The 26,294-nt window shown below is 42.8% G+C and overlaps 1 protein-coding gene across 2 annotated transcripts in view; it reads right to left on the bottom strand.

Annotated features, from left to right (window-relative positions):
- Window positions 1–445: 445 nt before the first annotated feature.
- Window positions 446–26,294, bottom strand: part of LOC311045248 (rho GTPase-activating protein 12-like) — a 52,953-nt gene continuing 27,104 nt past the window's right edge. Inside the window, exons 3-18 of one of the 2 annotated variants that reach the window (XM_084057046.1) lie at window positions 10,641–10,889; window positions 9,482–9,691; window positions 8,885–8,965; window positions 8,525–8,650; window positions 6,873–6,947; window positions 6,016–6,077; window positions 5,735–5,816; window positions 5,297–5,398; window positions 4,826–4,924; window positions 4,224–4,326; window positions 3,833–3,952; window positions 3,505–3,603; window positions 2,939–3,016; window positions 2,626–2,760; window positions 2,421–2,526; window positions 446–1,987 (exon numbers count right to left, since the gene is read on the bottom strand). In XM_084057046.1, the coding sequence (XP_083913172.1) occupies window positions 1,813–1,987; window positions 2,421–2,526; window positions 2,626–2,760; window positions 2,939–3,016; window positions 3,505–3,603; window positions 3,833–3,952; window positions 4,224–4,326; window positions 4,826–4,924; window positions 5,297–5,398; window positions 5,735–5,816; window positions 6,016–6,077; window positions 6,873–6,947; window positions 8,525–8,650; window positions 8,885–8,965; window positions 9,482–9,691; window positions 10,641–10,889 (1,902 nt within the window). In that variant the 3' untranslated portion in view covers window positions 446–1,812. The remainder of the gene's footprint in view (window positions 1,988–2,420; window positions 2,527–2,625; window positions 2,761–2,938; window positions 3,017–3,504; window positions 3,604–3,832; window positions 3,953–4,223; window positions 4,327–4,825; window positions 4,925–5,296; window positions 5,399–5,734; window positions 5,817–6,015; window positions 6,078–6,872; window positions 6,948–8,524; window positions 8,651–8,884; window positions 8,966–9,481; window positions 9,692–10,640; window positions 10,890–26,294) is intronic. The other variant, XM_084057047.1, reaches the window with a different exon arrangement.

Genomic DNA, 26,294 nt, shown 5'->3' with positions numbered 1-26,294 from the left:
CGAGGGGGCAGATGTGTGCTGAGCAGTGTGAAGTGGCCTACAGAATGCGCGTAGTGATTCTGCGCGTTGTGGCGTGTGTTGTTAGTGACATTGATATGTTGTTTTTGTGTTTATTCCCACACAGTGGCAGGGTTTGTTCTTGGGTTTTGGGTTTAGCAATGTATTATAGGATATCTTCCATCCAGGTACCAGCCGGCCTATCAGGATACCAACCTGAAACATTCAGCAAATTCTTAGCTCTCTACCTCCATGGAGCCGTTTAAGACTGCATGATACCTGAATGATTGTCCGTATTGAATAACTCAATGTAGTGTTATGCTTTTGTTTTAAATGGTATCATTAAGTTACGCATTAAGTATTTCAATCATCAGTTGTTGAATAACTGCACACAAGAAAATGCTTGTATTCCATGATAAAAAAGTAGACAAAATATGAAAAGTAGTACAGTATGTTCTTTTCAACAGAGGCCTTTATTCCAGTTTGAAAAAGCCAACAGTTCATTTGGAAAATTACATTCTTTTTTTGTCCATTTATGCAGAGATGAAATCTCCAAAAAAAGAAAATTTCACAATTTTATTACACAATCTGTTGGTTGTAGAATCATAATAGATTATTGATCCATCCCGCGTATTTTGGCATACATATTTTTATTTACCTTTGTACAATATATTTTATCCATCCGTCCGTCCATTAACCCATCCCATCCACACACGCGCACACACTATGCTGTACAAATTGATCAATAGAACATACATATATCATTTTCCAAAGTCCGTTTGCCTGTAGATGTATTATCCATTAGGCAAGGAAATACACAGCCGAGTACCTTGGTGTTTCAAGTTGCTTTACCTGGCATGAGATAATCTTCCCCCCTTAAAACTGAGACAGGTATAGATAGAGCAGTCTCTAAACCAGTGTTTTGTGACCCAAAAGAGAGAGAAAACAGGAGAAGGTGAGAGAAATAAAGAGAAAGTGCTAGCAACTGAAAGGAGGAGGAGAAAGATTCAAAGGAAGAATTGACACTTCCACATTGCGCAGATTCTTTTGTTGGCTCCACCAGCTTTCTGATGAACATCAGTGTGGCATTCAACTGCGGTGGTCCAACAAAAAGTAGAAACTACAGCTTCTGTATTGTACTCGCACTGCGATCCAGCAGACGAGGGACCTCTGAAACACACAGACAGTCACCTGGCAGATATGGGTCACGCCTCTCTATAGTATGACTATAGAGAGGACTGCAGTCTTCTGTCTATACAAGTGGTGGTCAAGTACTGTACATTTATGTATTGTAGCCAGCATTGTTAACCTCCCTGCCATCTCATAGCATTGCGTCTGCAGGCAGCTACCGAGGCTAGAAGCCACATTCAGTTAGTTAAAGTCCAGTTCACCCCTCCATAGTCCTCAACAAAAACCTCCTTGTAGCGATGGACTTATCCAGTGCAGAGAGGCTTTGCCTCCACATCTCGGCCATAGGAATCCAGTGTAAGGTACAGGAGTGGATGTGACCTTCACAGGAAAACAGTGGCACTAACACAGCAGTGCAGAGGAGAGATCAGAGGATTGGTTAAGTGCAAAGAGTCTAAACTTTTTTTTTTGGGGGGGGGGGGGGGGTCTTCAAGTTCTCAAGATGATTGTATGTGGTTTGAAAAACATGAGCATGTGGAAAGCCAGTGACCGCAGGCTGACTGGAGAGATGGAGGGATGCTGTATTGGGCCGGGCTTATTCCGGGGACAGGGCCATGCTGGGTTAAGAGGAGTTCTGTATTTCAGGTCAGGGGGTGCAGAGAAACACGCTTCCTCCTGTGATGTTGTCTACCTGCCGAAGATGCCCTCGTACTCCAGCAATATGAGCTCCACAATCTGGTTCTGATACACCATATGGACCGCCATGTTCAACGTCTCTGTCTCAGGTCGCAGGAGGGTGGGGCCGAAGACGATGGCCACGCTCTGGGTTGTCATACGGTTCTCCTCACCATGGTCGATCACCCTGGGGAGAGAGAGCGATTGAGAGTGTGTATTGCAGAATGTATGAGGGAGGGAGATATAGACACATAACATATCTAATTAAGTGAAATGCTAATACATGAGGAATTTCCTCAATTGTCCACACATTTAATCTTTGTAAGCATTAAATATGTCTTCTTTTTCTAATGTAGAGCAGGCTGCTGCCGTTTAAATTCATTTTACTCCTTAAAGCTACAATCCATTTGTTTTATTCGTTGTCTCCCTCCTGATAAAAAGAGGGTGGCCCAGCAAGGGGCACATGTGGATGTAGAGCTGATTATCGGGGATTTCCCAAATTTAGAAATAAATCTTGCCTTTAACGGAAAGTGTGAGTAATAAACTCTAAAGCCCTGTAGCCCCCCCCCATCATCAAACAAAATGATAAATAAAAGGGACAGGATGAATGTAGTGCTTACGTCCTGAGGTGTTTGAAGAGGACCTGCATGGTGTCGTGGTTTGGTTTGGGCAGCTGTTTCACCAGCTCTTTTATGGTATGGACACGCTGCTTGTAGTCAGGAATCTCTACAGAATGGACAAACCTGTCACAACTTTGCAGCGATGCAATGGATACGTCCTAATGTGCAAAAAGTGACTTCCATGATGTGTGTGTGTTGTACATACTGATGGCGTTGACAAAGTCGTGGAAGAAAGCATAGGTGAAGAGAGGCTCAGGCAGCTCTCTGAAGTACATTTTCAGAGCTCCAGTGGTCACATGGATGTCCTCCCACTTCCCATCCGTTAGGCTCACCTTCTCATCTACAGGTACACAGACGTACGCAAGCATGCACACAGATACACACAAAATAAATAGAATCAATTTCCAGACAATAGCAATACAGTATATGCCTTATATGCACTTGCATTCATACAATGCCTGAATACATGTTGGGAGGAGCCTAGAGGTGAAGAGTTAACCTGGAGGGTGGCAGCTTACCGTGATTGACAGCGTAGCGTAGTTTCTGTATGACGGCCAGGTTCCCACTCACCCTGTACAGCCCATCCACAGAAAGACCTGCAGGGTGGAAATAACATGTACAGTATATATATATATATATATAACAGGTTTTGCTTCCCCAACACAGGGTATATCTAGTCAATCTACAGTGCAGTCAATGGGACCAATTCAAGCTAATAAATACTATACATACATACATACAGATACACATATACACATACAGTATACATACATATACACATACATATATATATGTGTGTACTGTATATGTATATTTTCACCAGTTTGGCATAGTGAATGTTACTCCTCCATTACCCTAGACATGCACCCAGGAAGTTAACACCCATTGATCATAATGATCATAATCTGTAGACACACGCGCCACACATGCACGCACACACAAACAGGCACGCACGGACGCACACCATCTACAGTTCTTAAGGGACCACATCGGTGGAATGGCATGTTTACCCCATTGACTTTGAGTCCCAGTTAAGAACTGCAGATGATGATCTGTGTGTGTAGTCGATGTCAGCATCACTCACCATTATTCTCCACGTGGTCGATGCACATCATGACGAAGCTCGGCACAGTGGCGTTCTCCATGTGACACAGGTCACTCAGGCTGTAGCCAAACACCTGATCTGAAGACAGAGATTAAACACATGAACCCCACCACCCCCATTGTGGGCATGTCATATAGGCGGACAGTCAGCTAAAATAGGCGAAGATTTGGCGGAAATATCGCTCTACTTGCATACTACAGTCTGACATACAGTAAAAAATATCAACTTAAATATATTAAAACCAAGAAATAAATATCAGGATTTATCTGGGTTATTAGAGGTTTTGACACAAGAACCTGCATCCTACCTTTGATGTATCCCTTGTCTCTGACAGACTGCAGTGTAGGCCGGCGTGTCAGGAACCTCTTCAACTTGTGTCTGGTTTTCTTGTTTTCCGAGGCATCCATGCTGGAGGAGGTCTTCATGGCTGTGGCGGAAGGATGGGACAACGTTACCCAGTGGCGGGCTACAACTATTATTTTCTGCAAAAATAGCCGATGTCCAAGCCGAGCTTGGACATTGGCTATTTTCACTATTTTGTTTGAAACATTTTGCCTATATTGAGTGACATACCCAAAATAGGGATTGATTATTAATCAATTTAAATTATTGATTATTTTTTATAATCGATTCGTTCGATTAACTGTTGCACCCCTAGAAGGAGTGACTGACGAGTGACTGACGAGTGACTGACTCACCTCTGCCCTTCTTAGAGTCTCTGTGATCCTTCTCCTCGTCCTGTTTCTCAGCGCCAGGAGACTCTGGCATGTCCTCTTCTATGGCCTCATCAGACTCCCATGCCTGGAAACAAACACACTTTTTAGAACCCATTTTCTACAAACTTTATTTTTACCCATTTATTCATGTTGTATTTGTCTGTTTTACGCTACTTTCTTACGCTTGGCTACTCAACTATGCCATTACTTGACAACTGCTGGGCTATTGGACCTCAGCTGGTATAAACTTAATATACAGTAACAACATTTTAACACATACTGTATATCCTACAGAGGTCGATATCAGCATTACTGTAGCTATGGGTGTTTGTCCTGACTTCTAAACGTGTGTCCTACAGTGTCCTGTAGCTCTAAGCGTGAGTGCTTTGCCCACATTTACATAACAGCCATTATGGTCTCACTATGAGGTAAGAGCAAAATGGCTGCCATGTGAATATGGTCAATGTTGTTGTGTCAAAGCACTGGGTACAAAAACAAACTCCTTCTGTGAACGTTGCAATCATCAACACAGTGTTTCTTATTGTGCTTGTGAAGGTGGAGGGGGTATGGTGGGGGTGCATTACATGCGTGCTGATGGTGTCCTGAAGTGCTCGGTACCAGTCGTTGATGACGCTGTCGTTCTCCGACTGGATCAGGAGCTCCGTGCCTTGGCGGGTTTTCAGCTACACGCACACACGCGCGCGCGCACACGCGCACACACACACACACACACACACACACACACACACACACACACACACACACACACACACACACACACACACACACACACACACACACACACACACACACACACACACACACACACACACACACACACAGATTAAAACCAGCATATCACTCATCTAAGTAACTATTGTCTGCTGAAAAGGTTAGTGTATGTCTCCAGGACATCCACAACCACTCCAGGACAATGGCCATTAAGGCAGTTGTCCGGTGCAGCAAACCCAACCACTCGGCTATTCTAAAAATGAAATTAAATAAATACATCTGACTAGCTGTGGTTATCATGGAGGTGGGTTCCCCTCAGTCACCTCTAACACATGCTTCTTGCTGGACTTGTCCTTTGAGGCCCACTCCACCGAACCTCCCTTCAGGTCCACAGTGAACTCAGGCTTGGATTGGCTGCTTCCAAACTGGGGATGAGGAGACAGGAGAAGACATGAACTAAAGGGTGCATTTGGAAATGCGCTCTGAGAATCTGCTTAGATTGGTTGACATATACGTAGATGAATGCGTTTGGTGGGTGGTTGGAAGGGTAGCTTTGACAATTGGACTGCAGGAAAGAATAGTAAATAAATGAATGCCACCCAAACATCCAAGAGACAAACAACAACACAACACCACAGAGAGAGAGAAAATACTTCAACAACTTCTATTTCCATATGAACCCGCTAGCATCCATCTGGTTTTAGTGTAAACTCCCAGTGACCTCACTTCTTCCCAGTGTGCAACAGATTTCTGTCACTCACCCAACTGGTCCCGCCTCCTTGGCCTTTAGCAAATAGCAGTGTGGATGCTTGGAGTACCGTCCAGGAAGAGGTCCAATTCTTCCTGTCAGGGGGATAATTCAACAAGATTATCTTATGTTCAGTTTTCTCTCATCTAAAATGTTATTGTTTCATTTTGTTTACCGTTTCATTTATAAAAATGCAACTTCTGGTACTGTACATTTAAACCTAAATCTAAATAACATAGTACTCAGCAACAACTACAAGTACTGCATCGGATTTCAACTCTGGCTCTTACTCACCGCACTTTCTTGCCATGTTCAGTGATCTTAGTCACATTCAGAACGCCACATTTTTCTGATGGCTGCAGAGACACACAAACATCACAACATATTGGAGTGGTGGCATACAGGAACCACAGAGAGAAAAAAGAACAGAGCAAAGAAATGTCCAAGACTACATTCACAGATGAGATCAAACATCTGTCAACGCTAGTAAACATCAGGCCAAACAACCCAAAGAGATCTGACAGAGAAAGCTCTGAACAAGACACCACCACCAAGATCATCACCACCACGTAAATTCAGGAGAAAAACACTGCAAATAGGCTTTCCATCACCACACCTTTCAGAAAGGGAAGCTTAAATATAATTAGACAGCCTTAAAAAATACATTGAAGGAGAACTTTGCTGGTATTTAACATGATTCCTGTCGTTCTTTTGTGAGGATGTGAAAATCGAATGCACCTCTTCCCAATGCTTGACAGACCGATTGGATTCACGTTAAATATTGTCAAATTAATTAATTAAAATTCATTAGGTTACAGTTAAACGCAGCATGTGGACTTCAGGGATAAAGTTGCCTAGACTTGCAATCGTGGAATTCTATAATTGCAAGTCTTTAAGGTTGGGATACAATTGGTATTTTTGAATGGGCATTGCTTCTAGCAACTTTCCAGGCAAAAAAAGAAGGTTTCAGGGTCACAGAAGTCACAATAAGTGAGAACAACTTTGGCTAATCAACTCCTTGAGCAATGCTGTTCATCAGCTGTGCCCAAAAGCTTATCAATTTCGTTAAGCAGAATCCACAACTTGACCCCCTCAGTGATTCTAAGGGACAGAGCAGCAACACCCGAGGGGAGAAGAGGGGAGATACTAACAGAGGTGGGGGGCTTTGGAGATGAAGGGCAGGAGTCAGAGTCAGGAGAGGAGGGCTTGGGGCCTGGAGGAGCATCCTAATATTGAGAAACATGGATGACACACAAGGCAAATGAGTCAAAAAAGTCACTTCAACCAGAAGGGACCACGGCACGAGAACATGAGACGTTAATGTAGGTGCAGATGTTTGACGATAGTGTTATTGATTGACAGGAAGACCTTTTGGAATTAGATTGAATTAAGCAGTGGGATTCTGAAGCGTGATAGTTGGAAAAGGCCTCTAGTTGGTAATCTGCACCCAGCACAATATTGTACTGTTCCACACTGGCACGGTGGCACCAATGAAATTTCTTGAAAGCACTGAGATTGAATTGAATCAAATCCGTCGCCATGGATGTTGTGGCGTGATGCGTCAGCAATATTCTGGTGACAATGCGCAAGTTTGACTGATGATCTACGGTAACTAGCAAAATAATTTGGCCTCTTTCCCTTTAAAATCACATTGGATCACATGGATAGGACTGCAAATAAAATGATAAATGTTATGACCAACCCATGAACCCTAGCGTACATATTCTGGGGCATACGTTTGGGGGAAATAGCTGATCTACAAGCTTACAATGCATCCCAACTTGACACATTGTGAGCTTGTAGATCAGATATTTTCAGCTAAAAGATTTTGTGTAGAGGGGAAAAAAGGGGAACCAAGTGTAGAGCTCTGGGGGACCCATGTCAACTAAGTATAAAGGGGTTCATCGCCCTTAGAGGCCATAACATACCAGCCCATAACAGCCCAATACACATAACAAATTATGTTAATCTGGATAAAATATTGTTGAAAACATTTTTTTTTAAATCTGTGGGGAAATAAAAATGAAAGAGGCATTCAAGTGACCAAGATCTGTCAAACACATTTCCACAATTCAAAGTCTCCTTCACTTTCCCTGTCAGGTGATTCAGGTGAGGATGATCAGTCTAAAGTTAACATAGAAATCAGGATAAAGAAACAGATACATCCGGTGATGCTATACCGCCTCGTTTCATCTCATAATCGTCATGCAAGGTGATTGGCTTTTTGGATTGAAGGTCAAGGCAATTGATTGGCGGGTTGAATTGACAGGTCACACTGACTTGGTGTTTGTATGGGTGTGGGCGGGCAGAGCCTGCACGGAAACGCCTGTTTTTGAGGAGCCGCTGAAACAAAACCATCCGTTTGTAACCTTGTATTATTATCACACACAACACAACCTACCCACTCGACAGGACAGAACAAAAACTAACATTTGTACAGTAGCTGTAAAATTAGTGATCATTAGGGTTATCATTTTTTATTGGGGAAGAATTATTGTCTTTACAGTGCAGCGGTAATAAAGTATCAGTTGACCAAAGTTTATTGAATGTAATAAAACATGGAAGGAAGGTCTATTATTTGTATTCACTAGTTCACACAGGGTATGGAATGCAATGAGATAATTGGGGGACAAATACTGTCTATTTGTAGTAACAGCAGACCCAAAGTTAAATGAAACAAAGGACAAATGTTCTCTGGTTGTAGTGTAATAACATAAAGGGATCCGGACAGAAGACAAGTGGCTGTCTATTTAACGACAGTAAACGAACGTGTATGGACTGTACTGCATACTGTGTTTCAGACCTTGTCGTTGGGCTCCAGGACGTAGGTGCTGTGTCTCCACTTGGTGAGGACGATGGGTTCCTGTTTCCTGTCCAGACTGCGGGTCTTGGGGGCATCTCTGCCCGGCTGGGGTGGTGAGTGGTTGTACTGCAGGGACGAACAAAGAGAAAGGAGCAGGGGTTGGAATTAAATCACTTTAAAAGTCCATCAAACAATACAACACAACACAGATATAGGGTTGTATACATTACAAGCTTTATAAGATGAGTCGAGCCTGATTTATAATTGCTGCCCTTTGAGGCGCAGGACAGCGTCCTGTCCTACAATGGAGTTTAAATTAGCATTAGATTGCAATGAGCAATGAGTGGTAAAGATTCTTACCTTGGGCAGCTCCCATTCTGACCTGGAGCCATCTGCGCTGTAGTAATAGGGCCGGCCCTGGTCATCTACATGCTTTATCCACTGTTGGCACACACAAAGGTCAAAAGTGGGTCTGACTGACTGGTACGTGCTCTGACCTTACGTAAGAGCATAATTGTCTGATTGAAAGCTACAATACTGACTAACGCCTGAATAACATTGAAACGAAACCTCTTTGGAACATCACATCATATATGCTGGACTCTGTGTGATGCTTGAACGCCACCACGAAGGACCCCAGAAGCACAGAAGCAGCAACCCAGAGAAGAAACCCCCAGGTATGGAAGTACACCACCATCACACTGTCCTCTGCTGGTTGTGTTCAAAGTCTTGACTGTGATTTATTCAATTATGACGTTATTAAATAACACAGGTGCATCCGGCTTGGCCGGGCACTCTAACAAACACGTGGATGTTGGTGTAGATATTACCAAAAGTTTTTTTCCCTGGAAAATGAAAAAAATAGTCTGCCAGGAATGAAAACAGCCAGCAGAGGGAACTAGTCATCTCTGTCCTTTCCCATGAGGGAACAGTAGGAGCCCTGCAGCAGGAAGGTACCTTCTCATTAGTGTAATCGCTGACGTACAGCGTGTGGCCGTGCTCATCCATCTCCTCTGACCAGCCGCGGGGTGGCGAGCCGTACTGGCTGTCTGACTGGCTAGAGTAGGTACTGAGGCAGGTGTCCTCCGATGACAGAGGCTGGAGGCGGCCAATGGAGAACGAGAGGAGAGGGAGGAAGGACGGCGAGAGCGGGAGAGGAGGCGTGCTCTACCATTCAGGGAGGGGGAAAAAAAGATGTAAAGAGAAGAGAGAGAGAGAGAGAGAGAGAGAGAGAGAGAGAAAGATCTTTCACCATGGAGTTATAAAGGAGAACAGATGATTGGAATGCACCCATAACCAATCAGTGTAAATCAGATTAGTGCAGAGCCAAGGAAATGCCCGCCACCAATGAAACACAGAGTGCAGCGGTGCTGGATAGAGAACCAGACACCCGTAATGAAGAAAACCAATAAACCACTTTACTGTGAACTCCGTGACCTCATATAAACCTTGAATGTGAGTGCAGGAGATCTTGTGGTGACCTGACTGTGGATTTGCATTCGTTCAGTAGTACCATTGACTGCTTCTCGCCAGTAGATGGCAGGGTGGGAAAGCAGTCGTAAATCGATGGAATTGATGACTCAAAATCTGTGACTGCTTCTCACCAGTAGATGGCAGTGTGGGAAAGCAGTTTTAACTCGATGGAATTGATGACTCAAAATCAGTGATGCCTTCGGTGTGAGTCACCGCCTGATTTGGTACATAAGGACTCCGTGTGCGGTTTCAGTGGGCGTGCCAGTATGAGAACGAGTGTATGTTATATTTTATGTGTAATGTTTCGATACAGTACTCATCCATGTGTGAAATACCAGTGATGTCACCCACATTGCTGCCGCACAGGCATGCACATGGAAGCATGTGTGAGTGTGTGACAGTGTGTATACACGTGTACAACATGCGTCATACACAGTCGACTACCGTAATGCCAAGTCTGAGGATTGTCTGCAATCTAATTTATAGTCGATTGTCTGAGAATCATGTTCTGCAATGTCCCGTTTAATTGAATCATGGATTATCGATGGACAGAATGTAGTAATCAAACAATGGGTTTAGTGATGTATGACGCTAGGATTTCTAATACATGCCATGTACAACCATAACGTGAAGGTGCATATACCTCGGTACTCTCTCCAGCGCTGCCCGTGCTGGTCTCCTTGGCACGTGGTGGCTTCCAGGTCTTCTCCTGGGTGGAGCGGTTGTAGTAGAAGTGTCTGCCGCTGTGGTCCTTGTGCGTCTCCCAGTCTCCCAGCACGGAGACCGGGGAGCAGGAGGGCTGCGGGGGCTGGTTGGACTGGGAAATCTTCAGCTCCTGGAGGTTAGTGTAGACCGGAGAGTCGGAGCGCCCCTGGCCTGATGGAGACATCGACTGATGGAGGGAAAGGGGAAGAGAGAGAGAGACAGGGGGGACAGGGGGGGTAGTTGTTGGTTAAAACCATGAATGCAGGCAGCAGTGATATAGGTAGGTGTGTGTGTGTGTGTGTGTGTGTGTGTGTGTGTGTGTGTGTGTGTGTGTGTGTGTGTGTGTGTGTGTGTGTGTGTGTGTGTGTGTGTGTGTGTGTGTGTGTGTGTGTGTGTGTGTGTGTGTGTGTGTGTGTGTGTGTGTGTGTGTGTGTGTGTGTGTGTTACATCCTGCAGAAGTATCTGGGGGATGTGTGAGTGAGAACGGCAGTGGAATGAAGTTGATCAAACCTGCAACACTGCCATTATGTGGTCGACGTGCCAACCGGTCTGCTAATGTCAAGTGCCTGACATCATCTTGTCTACATAACATGATTGTCATGGTGATAATATTACTGCGTATGATGTACATGTGTGCATTGGATAATTCATCTCATAAGCATAGCAGCAGTGGCTCACACTTAACCATACACAACATACGCGTACTACAGACATGCTGATGTATTTTGGGAGGTCAACCCGGAAATTACCTCTGGAAATATCCGATGGTCTCCCTCAGTGGAGAAATTAAGAAAATACTCTTATGAATATGATATCCCCCTCCAAAAAACTTTTTAATTGACCTTTGTAACCACACAACCAATTTATAGGCAGAAAAAAAACACCTATACCCATGAGTACAATTCATGTTCTAGAATTTATATTAACCACAGACCTTAGTTATTTCGTCCATAATTCAAAAACCCTATGGTAAAGAAAAAGCATTTGAAATCAGGTCAAGGAAACCCATTGTGAACTCACAGGTTTTAGGACTACTAACTGTAATATTCTTATTTTACATGACAATGTACAGTATATAATATAATGAGTATTGATTAGATAAGTACCGCTTTTATCTTTTTCTGTATCTTGTATTAATGAATTTTACCCTGCAGGATCAATAAAGTACAATTCTACTCCCAAACGTAGTACAATCTCCTGAGCTCAGAAGGCAGAGCAGTCACCTGGGAATCAGAAGGTTTACTTATGTGAGGAATGAACAATAGTGCTTTGAGTGGTCAAAGAGTAGAAAGGAGCTACATAAAAGCAGTCCATGTACCATTTTACCATTTAATCTTTCTAGTTGCTACTGAAAGATGAGCAAAGTTTCAGTCTAATTTATAGACATGGAACACCAACACATTGGAGGACATCGAGGAATGGGACAAGAGGAAGGAAGTGTAGCACATAACAGGAAGTGAGAGCGGGACAGACAGGGAACCGTAAACTGCCAGGATCTGTTGTACTTGTTACAAATAAGAGATTCTACTGGGAGAAATACAGAAGTGAGACTGACTTGTGGAGATGGATTATTCTGTACATCAACATAACAGAATATCATCATGAACAACAACATGGAAAGAAAAATGTAAGAGAGAAAAATAATAATGGAAATTCCACCATAAAAACACATGTGAAATACACATTATTCTTTGGTTCTTGGGAAATGTAACTTTAGATTTGTGTGAGGCCTACCAATGCTGGAAAGAAAGAATGATGAAGATGTCAATATGCTAGAACACCATTTTAAGTGTGTAACCCATGTTCCTGTAATAATAAATCTCCAAATGTGATTCCAACACATTCCAACACACCCTTGACAGAACCAGAATCACAAAACATCATCTCAGAAAACATCAATCCAGTCCTATTAAGTCTCATTACAGCCTCTTAAAAGCAGCATACTCCATCTAATAAAAGAACCACATGCTGCAATTCACACACACATACAGTAACTGATCTCACAATCAGAAATGTCTTCATGAAATATCAAAATGCCCATGAAATACATTTACATTAAACTTAATGTATACTAAGTGACATTAAGGAAAAAATACTCCTAAATAAAAAAAGGCTATAGATTTTACAGAGAAACTTAGTAAATTCTCTACGCTGACTGTTCTTCATGATCATTTTATATTGGCATTACAAAGGCGCTGAATGTCTGGGGAGTGACAGGGCAGAGAGGCTCATAAATAATGCCAGTGTGCCCTGAAGCCTCGTAGAGCCTGTGATGGTTTTATTACTCAGAGATCAATAGGGATGAAATATGCAGGGGCAAACAGAGAAAACAGTTGGAGGGCTAGTGACGATCGATGGACTGTTCACTGGACCCAAGGAGATAGTCAGGTACTACCTCATGCATGCTGTACTACCAAAGAAATGTGTCATTATATCCAGCTCTCGGGTTCCCAGTGGAGACACCATTTTCATTTTTGATAAGGCACCATAGGATGTTAAAGGTATGAGCACTGATATATGCCTAGATTGCCTATTTGTGTTGTGCATCTGCACACCACTGTAACATGCGATTGCTTTATCAATCACAATCATCACAATGTTGATTTGTTATCATTGGAACACTAGAGTCAGTGTGGAGATATACCTTTTTCTATTTTTCTACTATTACAATTTTCCATTCTATATAAATTGCAAGGTGCAATAAATAAATAAATTGCAAGTGCAAGGATTCAGGTTACACAATTCATACATTTTGTATTTGTACTATACTGTATGTCAATGGGATTTTTAAGGTAGAGAAATATGATCAAATTGTTTACACATGTGGATGTGGTACAGTATCTACACAGACTGTTCAAGATGCCTCACCTATGGACTGTAAAGACTCTGTTTTGGTATCATGTGCCTCAAGAACATTTCTGTGAGTGCTGGTATTCCCTGACTATAAAATAACTTTTCTAGACCGTGGCGTGTACCCAGTAATATAACAACTATTAAAATAAGCTGACGCATTCTCTTGTAACATAGTTTGAATGCATCTGGTTAGCAGGGTGGCTGGTGAGTTAGAATGACCAAGTCTGAAAAGAAAGGTCGCTTGTGGTTTAATCTTTGAAGTGTCATTGAGCGAGTCACAGAACTCGCATTTGGGCTTTAATGGGTCAGAGAAAATGTTAATAAAAAAATTAATTAAAAAAAACGTAAAATCTTGGGTTGCATCTCTAGGTTGCAAACCAAACAACCTAGAGATGATCTCTAGATGTTCTCTAGATTTCCCCTTCACATAACAGAACACAACACAGGTATATAATAAATGAAAACTTGTCTACCTTTGGTGGTGAGCAACTAGTGAACACATCATCGTCTCTAAGTTTTCTCTCCTCTCTCCTCAGACGCATCATGGCGAGTGTGTCATGGAAATACTTTTGTTTCAGTGCAACACCGTCTAAGCTGTACTGAAGTCTCTCTCTGTGCTGTTAAGCGCACATGTGATTTTATGTATCAAAGGGGAAGTTCAACCGTTGGGAAGCTGCGGAGACACATCTCCACTTTAATGGAACCACAAAACCACAAATTTCCCCTCTGGAGTATCTGTGTTCTAAACACAACTTCAATGAACCACCACCAACCACAATACAGTGTGTGTGTGTGTGTGTGTGTGTGTGTGTGTGTGTGTGTGTGTGTGTGAGAGAGAGAGAGAGTGAAACTGCTGGTGAACGACACAGAACTGTGTGTGAACAGTCTGTGAGGTGCTCACTTCATTAACTCTAAACTTTTAGGTATAGATTACTCAAAAGGGTAAATAGAAATAAGCCGGTCTTTAGCCAAAACCTGGCAACCTGTCGACAGATAGACCACAGAGATGGAGAGGGAGTAAGAGACAAATAGAAGTTTCATATGGGCCTCCTTTGTTAGGTCAGTGAATAATATACATTATAAGGTCTAATGTTAGACATACATGGTTTGTGAGGCTGTGGCATCAGTTAGTCTACTCTGAGATAAAGCCTAGAACACACTGTTCTTGTTGCTAAACATTGTAGGCCAGTCACACACTCTGAAGGAAATTCATTAGTTGTGAAGATCGTAGTACACACATAGTGATTAAGAACGGTTTCTGGTCCTGTTAAATACTAACAGCCGATCGAGAATTTCTTGCAGTCTGTACTTGACTGGAGTTGATATATTTTCATTGCGCATGCGTCAGGTTTGTTTTTTATGTTTCTTGTTTTTATGAGGCATATGCTTGCATGAACCCTAGTGTACCTCTTCTGGGGTGGACGTTCGGCGAACATAGCTGATCTACAAGCTGACATTGCCTTGCGCTGCAACGCTTTATTAGCTTGTAGATCAGCCATTTTTGGTGTAGGGGGTGAAAGGAGGGGCCTAGTGTAGTCCCCTCTCCCAGGGGTATAGTATATAGGGTATATAGGGTTTACGAGTTTAATGCTACTATAAATAGTGGGCTAGTGCTGTCCAGGCAAGAGAGGTCTTAAACAGAAGCTCATAGTTGACCAGAGTCAGGCTGTCCATTAGGTGGCAGTCTGACTGCATTATGTTGTGTGAAGATTTGGGAGGGTGGGGCCAGTGGAGGACATTTCCTGTGTGGCACAGATCAACCTGCTCTACTGCATACCACAGGGAGCCAGAGCATGCACACACACACACACACACACACACACACACACACACTCCTCCCAAGTTCTGCTATTGCTGCAATGCAGGCACATCAAAGTATGGACTTTCCTAAACACAAGGCATGTCGACACAGTAACACGTGCAATATCATGTGTACACACACGCACGCATGCACGCACGTACACACACCTGCATAGCATTTCCTTATCCACTAATTTAGTTACATAGGGAAGATAATCACTGCAGTGCTTTTCCTGGTTAAAACTATGACAGGACACCCAAACACATACATGCACGCAAGCACACACGCGCATACACACACATGACATAACCTACACACACACAATTATTTACCCTGAGTGTTAATAACTGCTGTAATTCTTCACCCATGTTTTTTTCACATGACACATGGACATGCCGGCATGACACTGTGGGATTTGATCCAGTGAACTTTCTGTCACCACGTCTCAGAACTTAAAATGTATTGCAAAAGTATGGGATTTATATAGACAAACAAAACTATTGTCCACGTACAGCTCCTTTTGGTGCTGTAATACAAGACAATAGACCTCACACTAATTAAATCAGTGTACATTAGTATTTTTAGCTGCATTGACAGACAGCCTTTTGAGTGACAGATGACCAATGTGATTAGCTGGGGAGGGGGTGAGGGCGCCTGGGAGGGACAATGCCATGTAAACAGGAAGAGGGCGAGTTCAAATAGACGATTTAAAGGGCAAGTCCGTCATTTCTTGAGAGATTACACGACAGACAGATGGAGAGTCAGGGGTTCAGGAGATGAGGTGAGCTGAGACTGGCTTCACTACATTGTCATTATACTGCTGGGTGGAGGTGGAATGCAACACACAAACATCTCACTCACACACACACACACACACACACACACACACACACACACACACACACACACACACACACACACACACACACACACACACACACACACACACACACACACACACACACACACACACACACACACACACACACACACACACACACACACACACACACACACACACTTTTTCATGCTCAATGGTTGATTGCCTTTTTACAGACGTTTTTATCGACAGTTTAATTCCTTAGTTTACATGCGCGTTAATCCCTTTGATTTGTTACAATTCAACCGGATGTACACATTGTATAGTTGTTGGAGGGAGGTATTGGAGGAAATATTAAAGAAAAAATAACTACAACAGAAAGAACACAGAGTGACGTCACTGACAAAATACAAATAAATAAAGAAAAAAGGCTGTGTGTGGTCCAATGTTATTGTGTGTGTGTGTGTGTGTGTGTGTGTGTGTGTGTGTGTGTGTGTGTGTGTGACTGTGTGTGTGTTTTTTTGTTTGTTTGTGCATGAGTGTGTTCTTGTGCATGTGCACATGCACATGCGTGCGTGCAATGCTCATTCAGTCTGGCTTAGTAATTCCAGTCAAAGTGAATGAGCAGAATAACGACATGGAATAAAGGCCGACCAAAGCCCAGACAAACACACTGCAAGTCACCACACAAAACAGCCGTGAAACGCTGCCACCACCCCAGGCAATTACACAACTACAATTACACTGAATAGAAGAAAACAGCATACAATGCGGTGCAGGGAAAACAGCCTGGGGTGGCTTTGTGCTCAAAATGACTTTATGAAGCTCAGCCCAATATAGAGGAAGCACTCTGCAGGTTACAACAGTCCCAAAATGCCACTGGCTACCTTGCAGGCGCCTGGGTCCAACTTCTAAATAAAACAAAGGGTTTTTGTTGCCGTTCTCTGAGAATAAGCCCGATCCCCTGTAAAAAAAACTGTTGTACTGCTGCAGTAAAATCTGTAGTGTTAATTTAATTCAACACTGAGGATTTCACAGTGCGCACACTTTTACTTGATGTCAAACCCACGGTTTAACGAACAACGCCAACTCCAAGGGCGCCTTCAAGTCTCTAGCGTGATACTGTGAGTGTGAAAAGACAGCTCGTACATCCCCGTGTTCTACAGATGACTAGACATGAGCCTGCCATCACCTCAGCTGAACTCCACTGACCAAACACTCCTTATGTTTTGGATGTGCATTTTTAACACATCCACATGGGGGGTACCACACAAGGGACATCCTTGTCAGGGTCCGATGCAAACACCAGACTTCCAGTATACAGTAGTTACGGTGCTTAGAACAGTAGGCTATCTACTCCCTGTTTTAGCACAGGAAAATACATAATTACACTTAACGTATCACTGGCCTCCCAGTCTCTCTTTTTCGGTTGTCCATTAAATACAAGTCTAATAAAAGATAAGCCCCATTAACTGGACGGCACGCAGCCATTCATCAGTGCAGTACTAGACCAATTAATTCTATTACAGCTCTGTGTGTGTGTGTGTGTGTGTGTGTGTGTGTGTGTGTGTGTGTGTGTGTGTGTGTGTGTGTGTGTGTGTGTTGCTCCATTGGCAGACAGTTGTGGACTGTTGTGACGCTGTTGTCCAGAGTCACAACATTGTGGCGGGCTTTTTACAGTGGCCCTCAATGTCTCTCTATGATACACACACAAGAAGGCGAGTCAGAGACAGGACACACAGCTGCTACAGCTGCTGCTGTTCATTGATCTATCTGTGTGTATGTGCATAAATGATTGTGTGTGTGTGTGTGTGTGTGTGTGTGTGTGCATGCATCTGTGGATATTCCAGTGTGAGTGTACGCGCAAAACGGTTTGTGGATCTACTGTGGGCATAATGTGGATGTTTGTCTGTCTGTGTGTGTGTGTGTGTGTGCACTTGCGTGCGTGCATGAAAGTGTTCCAGCTCAACAGCTGCTGTGTGTGTGTGTGTGTGTGTGTGTGTGTGTGTGTGTGTGTGTGTGTGTGTGTGTGTGTGTGTGTGTGTGTGTGTGTGTGTGTGTGTGTGTGTGTGTGTGGCTGGCTCTGACCTGCCCTGTCCTCTCTGTAGTAAAGCAAAGGAAAGGTTTCTTATCTACTGATTCAAGGCCACAACAGACTGAATCACAGTCCAGGTCAGAAACATATTTATGAATCTCGGTTATGTTACGGTTATACTGGTTCATACCATTACGTACTGTTGTGCAATATAGTTGCTGTTATCCACCGCAGCTGTACCTTTGTTTGTCCCGATTGTGTTTTATTTATCTGTTTTTTAATCACCGAGCTGTGGAATACTAAAATTATATTGTGTTTTTCATAGAGCAAACATATACATTAACCAACATTATAATTCATTAAAAATAGTACTGTGGTATAATCAATTAATAACACCACAGTTCACATTGCAAGTGCCAATATCTCCCGATAACAGCACTCTACCTTGTTTACTTTACCTGTAACCTATTAATGGCCAGAGCTGTTGGTAACAAAGTACGTAATTCATAAATATGAATGAAACTGTGGTACAATAGCAATAATACACTATACCGTGAGACATTGGCACTGGTGTACTGAAATAGTAGGAACGTGATAGAGTGCCATACTGTAGATCAGCACACCAGTGTCAATATTCCGTATAATATCCTTATGTTTAACAAAATATTCTTGTATCCCTGAACATATAAAAATTGTACTGTAAAAAGCTGGTACTGTTAAAACGCAACAACACAACACACAGACATTCAGTGAGACCGCGGACAGCCTCAATCTAACCACTAATCCTCTCCTAATACCTGCCACCTGATTGGTCCCTGATAATGAGTCTAATTCTCCTGCACAGCAGTTGGTTGACAGTCCCAGGGCGAGTGTGTGTGTGTGTGTGTGTGTGTGTGTGTGTGTGTGTGTGTGTGTGTGTGTGTGTGTGTGTGTGTGTGTGTGTGTGTGTGTGTGTGTGTGTTTTAACCGTGTTTGCGAGTGGGGAGGTGCACTGAGGACAGTTAGAGAGGGTAGGAGTAGGATAGGGCTTTTATGATGTAACAATAGAAACAGGTGGACATGGGCAGTGTTAAGGACATCTCATGCAAGTGGACGTGGCCTGGGGAATGATGCATGCTGCACATACTTTCCCACTTTGGGGCTAGTGAAGACTTAATGCTGTGTGTGTGCATGCACAAACAAACAAAGCATTAGCCTACATGGAGAAGCTATAAATGGAGCTACAGCTACACATTAGTCTACTTGCAATCCCCTGTAAGCATGTGAAAGATTATGTCAATAAATGATTTGCTTCTCCACTGCCTTGAGATTGCATCTTCTGCAACACAACATGACCCACCAAGCCCAGTTCAACTGGTCTCTGAAAAGGACAGTGTCTGATCACAATGAACCACCGTTTCCAACGTGAAACCAGTTATCTAAACCCAGCACCTTTATGGTTTGCCAACGTAGTTGAGGAAGATGTAGATATCAAGCAGAGTTATGTGACCTTTTGACCCGTCTGCCCTGTGTTAGTATTATGGCTCAACAGCCATGGGGAGCCACAGGGATTTATACCACTAATCTCTTAGTTTAAATAGAGTGGTTTATGATACAACTAATTTGCCTTAAGTGTATTAGTAATTTAGCAATGCCCCCCCCCCCATCCATGGTATATTCTAATCAACAACGTAATGTACCTCAGAACAGCCCAGTTCAACTGGTGACATTCTAGTCACAAGCTTGTTAAGACACGCACATTACCTTAAGGTACAGTGTGTCAGGCGACAGCAGACTAGTACTGCAGAGTTGGATAACTGAACTGAAGAGATGAATCCAATGTGCTGAGAGCACTATACACTATACACTGAGAGTGAATACCTTCTGCATTGCTGTCAAAAGATAGATGAGGTTTAGTGAGCCCACCAGAGGAGGAACGTTGTGTATTTGTAGTTTCCATTTGAATAGTTTCCAATCACACATTAGCTCTGTCAGAGATATCAGCCTGCAGACTGCACAAACCCACGTAAGAGAATGATGTACACAGGAAGTGTGTATGTCATCTGTTCAGATCACATTGCAAGGACACAGCCTCTGTGTTGAAGCTGCGTAGCCCAGCTGAGTCCTTTGAATAAAATGAAACCATATCCTGTGGGAAAGGACACGACTGCGTCTTATTCAGTCAAATGTGCACAGTGCGTTCAAGGCTGCCTGTCCATTCACCAACTTGAATGAAGCTACAGGCTGTATATGCCTGTTAAGCCAGATAACGGGGACATTATAAATCCATGGGGCTCTGATACAGTTGAGACCATGGCCTTTTGAGGAGGGTTGTCTATATAGTTTGACTTCTTTCATTCAGACACTCACAGTAAGTCAAGATATCCCTTTATCAGAACAGTAAGCCAACACATAGTTTAAGTCCAGTAAGGGACAAAAAAATCCAATTCATGGCAAACAAAATACTTCTTCACACCAAAAAGAGACTGGAGGCTTGAGGAAGTTTAACCCTAAATGACAACCTTACCAAAACCCATCTTACCACAAAACTCTAGGGGAAAAGATACAGTTAGAGTCTAACTATCTTTTCCTCTGGATAACCCACATAAGGAGAAGGTAACTGCCAACTCACATGCTGTTGTGGTGACCTTTACCCTGGGCTATAAAAGCAGATAGACTATATTCAGTGAGGTGGACCTTACCACAACTCTGCATACTACTAAAAGTAGGCTGGTGAAATCATTCATATTGTCGCCATTATTCCTTTATCCTACACATCAGAGAAACACATTTGTGAAGGTAAAATTAGCTCCATGGTCTCAGTTACTAGGCTAGTAAATCTCTGACATCTCTGACATCACAATGATTTAATTTGATTCAATTATGTTTCTTTCAGAAGCTATTTAGTCCAACAGGAAATCTCTCACGACACCACGACGCAAATCAATCCGATTCGATAATCTTTATATGATCAAACCATTTCCAAATACATTGAATTCACAAATATGACCTGTTTAATCTCATTTGTTCAATACTAGTGGAATATAGACAACAAATGATACACCAAGCTTCAAGTTCTCATCACACTTAACTGTCAAGAACGACTTATGACGAGACATAACGCCCTGGCTGCCAAGGACGACTTATGGCGACTTTAAGCCCCATAATTGATTCTATCAATGCAGCTGAATCAATAATTTCTTTGCAATTCCAGTCCTAGTACTAACCACCCACATTTATCTTATTTGACTATGGCATTCACTAGTCATACAGTCCATAAGACTGTAAACAACAAATTAGCAGTGCCTCAGTAATTCTTCCCTGGATAGTCTGCACCACTGGGGACAAGCAGAACTTCTTGGGTTTATTGCTTTTAGTAATACCCATACACTTAAGTTCAATGCTAAAAGCCAAAGCAGTGGTCCTCTGGGGACCCAGAGCACTTTAGTTAATTTTCATTAATTTACTACCAGTATCTGTTAGAATAGGCAACTAGCAGTCTGAATGGAGAATTACAGTACTAGTCCTACAGCATTCCCATGTGAGACAGTTGTTTGTTCCGACAACAGGAACCATGTGGACGTCAATAGGACTAGAAAATAAGCTTTTCTGTCCCTACTGCGTGAATAGTGGCTGTGAAGTCAACGGGTGGGAGATAAAGTCAAATGTCAGCTGGGCTGATGACAGTGGGCCTGTAGGTACCCTCAAACACAAGCCACAAACCATGACTCACTCACTCTCCATTCATTCTCCAACTGAACTGAGATCAGAGGATGGCAGTTATCAAAGAACTGTGTGGGACCACAGAGAGAGACAGAACTGAAGTCATTGAAGTGAAGACACTGAGTGACATTAAGCGTGGCCTGAGTGAGCACTGTATAAGTGAATTCAAAACCAGGGCAAATACTTCAGTTGATGAAGTGTTAAAGGATTTTTTTTCAAGATTTCTGTTTTAATTAAGACAACCAGCCAGCTGACATTATGCACAATGATCTTGTGAAATTTGATTTGCAGCTTGATTTAAAACATGACACAAATGATGACAAACAAACAAAATGTTCAACAAACAGTATTCACCACACATGATAAAACATGCTAAATGAAACCATGTGGGGTTGATAACATCCAAACAATAGACATTTTGAAGTTATCTCTGCTTTATTCAGATAGTACATGCAACACAGTCTTTGAAGTAGTCACTGAACCCAGGATGTTATGGTTATTGTGTCACTACTTGAGCTGGTTCAGTCTCCATATAGCATCCCTAACACATTTCTAAAGTGAAATTGTTGTTTACATGGCTTTCCCTGAGTACTGGGGCTGTTGCACACAGAGTGGATAACATGTATTCATGTCACAGACGCAATAATGACCTCTGACAGATGTAAAGATGACGTCATGAATGAATGGGGAATGGAAAAGAGAGTAAGTGAATGAGTGAGTCACTCCTGAGGAGTGACACAAGGAGCCTGTTCATTGACAACCCAACACACTGAAATAAAAGGATTAGCTGCACAAGGGAGATGAATGTGTTATATCACAGTACTGGGATGAGATGAGGCATTAAGCCCTAGGCGGTACAGGGTTCAACATTAACTTCAATGTCTCCTCCAGGCCGAAGACGTGGTCGAGACTATGTTTTCGCCCCTGTCCGTCCGTGTGTGTGTGGGTGTGTGTGTGTGGGCGTCCGTCCGTCTTTACGTCAGTAAAGTCAGTGAGCAGCTAATCTCCGGCACCGTTGGACCGATCAGCATGAAACTGTGAGGCTAGAGTAGAACCTCTGCCTCAAATCTCTCACATCGGCCTGTTATAGCACCACCAGGAGGCCGATTTGTTCTAAACACAGTTGTTGACATTGCTCCAACAGATTTTGCCCAAACATCACGCCAATCGCTACACATTATCTCTATAGTCATTCGATCAAGACAGATCTGTCCGATTTCTCATATTGAATCCTGGTTGGCTAAGATTGGCTTCCAAAGTTTGTAGGAGTGGCCCGTTTTTAACAAAATGCCTCAAATCATGAAATCAAGTATGTCTGATTGCCGTGAAACATTGCTGGCCCAGTAAGACAGTAAATGAGAATTGTAAATCAGAAGACTAATTCCCATAAATTACCAGTCTTCAAAAAGACCCAAAACTAAACAAATGGCTTTATATGATAGACATGGAATATAAACACAATATCCTTTCTCCTTCCCTGTAAAACGAAAGTGAGTATGAAGGTGGCAAGTAGGCCTACTCTAAGCCACACCACTTCTAGAAAAAGTCTTCTTCTGAAGAGAACCTAATTGTTCCAACTAAAATCGAGGTTCAAGGTGTTTATTGTCAAATTCATTCAATGCAGCCTGGCAAGTACAGCAGGCAGTGAAATTCTTGTACTTCCTCAACAGTGTGGATAAAAACCTTAAAAATAACAATGGATAAAATACAAAATTATCAAAATAAAAATAGCATACCCCAAACCCTGGATCCACTGTTCAGCATTCACTGAAAGCTGATACAAATCTACTGAAAATATATATATTTAATGACCTAATAAATAAAAGGACATGTACAGACTACAGTAGGAATCCTGGTCTGCGGTAATGTGGAGTTACTCAACAGGCAACCAGAGTTACAACGCTACAGTACTGCGGACACCGAGACCAAACACTGCAGTGCAGAAGAGAGCTCAGTAGCAGCAGAGCACACAAACACAGAACGACAGGCACCAGCTATTAAAGGATTTCAGAGTATAATCAGACATGACAAAGTGACAGTGTTCTATCGCCGATGTCTTTTCACAAGGTCAGCCACTGCAGAAACCAAACCAATGACAAAATAATATACTGTACATCAAGATGGAAGAGGGAGGCAAATTTATACAGTATGAGAGAGAGAGAGGAGAGAGAGACAGAGAGACAGAGAGAGAGACTAAGTACATAGCATGAGAAAAACTAAGCAGGTGAGCTGAGAGAAAGCTAAGAGGTGGATGAAGATAAAGCCGGGGTCATTCATGTCTCAACACATTGAAGCAGTGGAATATACACAGGTTGGAAGAGGAAAACATTAAACTGCAGAAAAATGCAAAACATGCAAGGAAAGAAAACGAAAAAAATGTCCATATTTCAAAAACACAGGAACCATCAACCTCAACAGTATCAGATGAATTCTCTCGAGACCCTGTAGTCTATTGTGTGATTGTAACTATGCCTTTGCTGTAACTATCCAACTTTGTCCCATCCCCTCCATGGTGCAGGAAACACTGCAACAGAAACCCACCCTGACAACAAACAGGCATTAGAAAAGGATGAGGCTAATTTATCTTCTGTCGAACAACCATTCTACGGGTGTGCAACGTGGGTGACCACTGACCTGTGCATGCACATATTGGTCGGTAGCATTGTCTATTATAGATTACGTGTACTGTAGATGGTTACGGTTAGGGTAAGGATCTGGGAGGGCGCTTAGCCAATGAGATTGCGTGACATCAAACTCCCAGATTCTGAGCTTGTACAAAATTGAGTACCGGTGCCGGTTCAGGAGTCATTTCACAATGTAGCTTTAAGACAGCTTCACTTTGCTATCTAGAATAGCCCATTGTGCAAGGCTTTCAGAACAAGGCTGTTGTTGAACAAATCAATCAGCTGGAAATAATCCAACCTATTTAAGGCATCATGCTAGAAAATCATCAAACACAGGGGTGTGCTGGTAGAAGAACGTGTGTTGACCATAGGGTTGGGATCCGGATCCCGAGGAACCGGATCCAACATTGAGGAACCGGAATCGGTTCCATCACATTTGGAACCGTTTCTGGAACTGGTTTTACCCCACCATCAGAGCTGGTATGTGGACTTTACATCTGCTATACAATTACAATACCAAACTGCCTCCCCCTGGCCAGCCGGGGCGCCTGATGGAGGGGAAAGGAACTGGTTGGAATAACGTATTCCTTCCACGGAACACGTTACGTCCAACCAGGGAAACTCCCCCCTGTCAGGTGACAAGAAGGTCAGTTGGCTCTCATGCATTGAAGGAGGCATGAGCTCGGCCCTGGCCTCCCTAGGTTGGCAGAGGGAAGGTAGTGCCCAGGATTACATAGACAATTGGCACTGGGTGTAAAAAATGGGGTTACAAAATCGTGGGATAAAAACAAATAAAAAAAAACTAAAACAAAACAATTACAATACCGTTGGTTCTCAAACTTTTTTAAATTCAAAGAACACCATAACTCTCAGAGTTACAGACCAGTAAGGGTCTATTTGGAACCCACATAGGAATCGTTAAAGGGAACCGTTCAGGAATCGGACCAGTAAGAGAGAATCGTTAAGGAACCGGAACCGGAAACGGAAAAATGTGGGGCAGAGGTTCTGCTGTGGTATCCAGGGATTGTGTGTGCGCAGTTTCACAGCGTCCAGGCCAACGGTGGCGGAGATTAGCTGCTCGCAGACAGAAGGACGGACACACGGACACGCGGACACACGGACAGACGGACGGACAGGGGGCAAAACATACTCTCTCGCCATGCCTTTCGGCCTGGCGGAGACAAAAATAGATTTTTACCAACATCCCATGTCACAGACATGATGTTTTATGTTGCACTGCAAGTGACATGAGGGGGAACGGTATTTCATTTTCTGCATGTATGTACATGGGGAAAGTGACAAATAAAGTGATTCTGAGACTGTGACTCACAGTGGTTAAGATCCGTTATCAGCCAGCGTGGGAACTCTGTAAAAGCAGTATTTCTTTACTAACCCATTGACAGCTATACCTTCTTAATCCATTAAGACCGGGAACGTATCTGTGTCACTTTAAGATTTCTTTGGTTATTCAAAAATAGCAGATATGTATGAGCTTGTATGAGCTTGTAGATCTGCAATTTAAAAAAGAATCGTGTTCAATTTGTGCAAATCTTTGAATACATATATGTTTTAAAGCGAAAATGTTTTACTCCGATCTGTGCTTCTGGGGGTCCCTGGAACAACATACTTTGAGATGGGGGTCCACGGCCAAATACATATCATTTTGGGGGTCCTTGACATGGAAAAGTTGGAGCACCACTGCTATAACTACATACTGTTAGGATTTAGAAAACATTTATATATATTTGGCAGAGGAC

This window comes from Gymnoscopelus microlampas (genome assembly GCF_963454915.1).
Source record: "Gymnoscopelus microlampas genome assembly, chromosome: 5".
Taxonomy (NCBI): Eukaryota; Metazoa; Chordata; class Actinopteri; order Myctophiformes; family Myctophidae; genus Gymnoscopelus; species Gymnoscopelus microlampas.
Note: the sequence above shows the minus strand (reverse complement) of the source record. Positions and strands in the feature narration are given on the sequence as shown.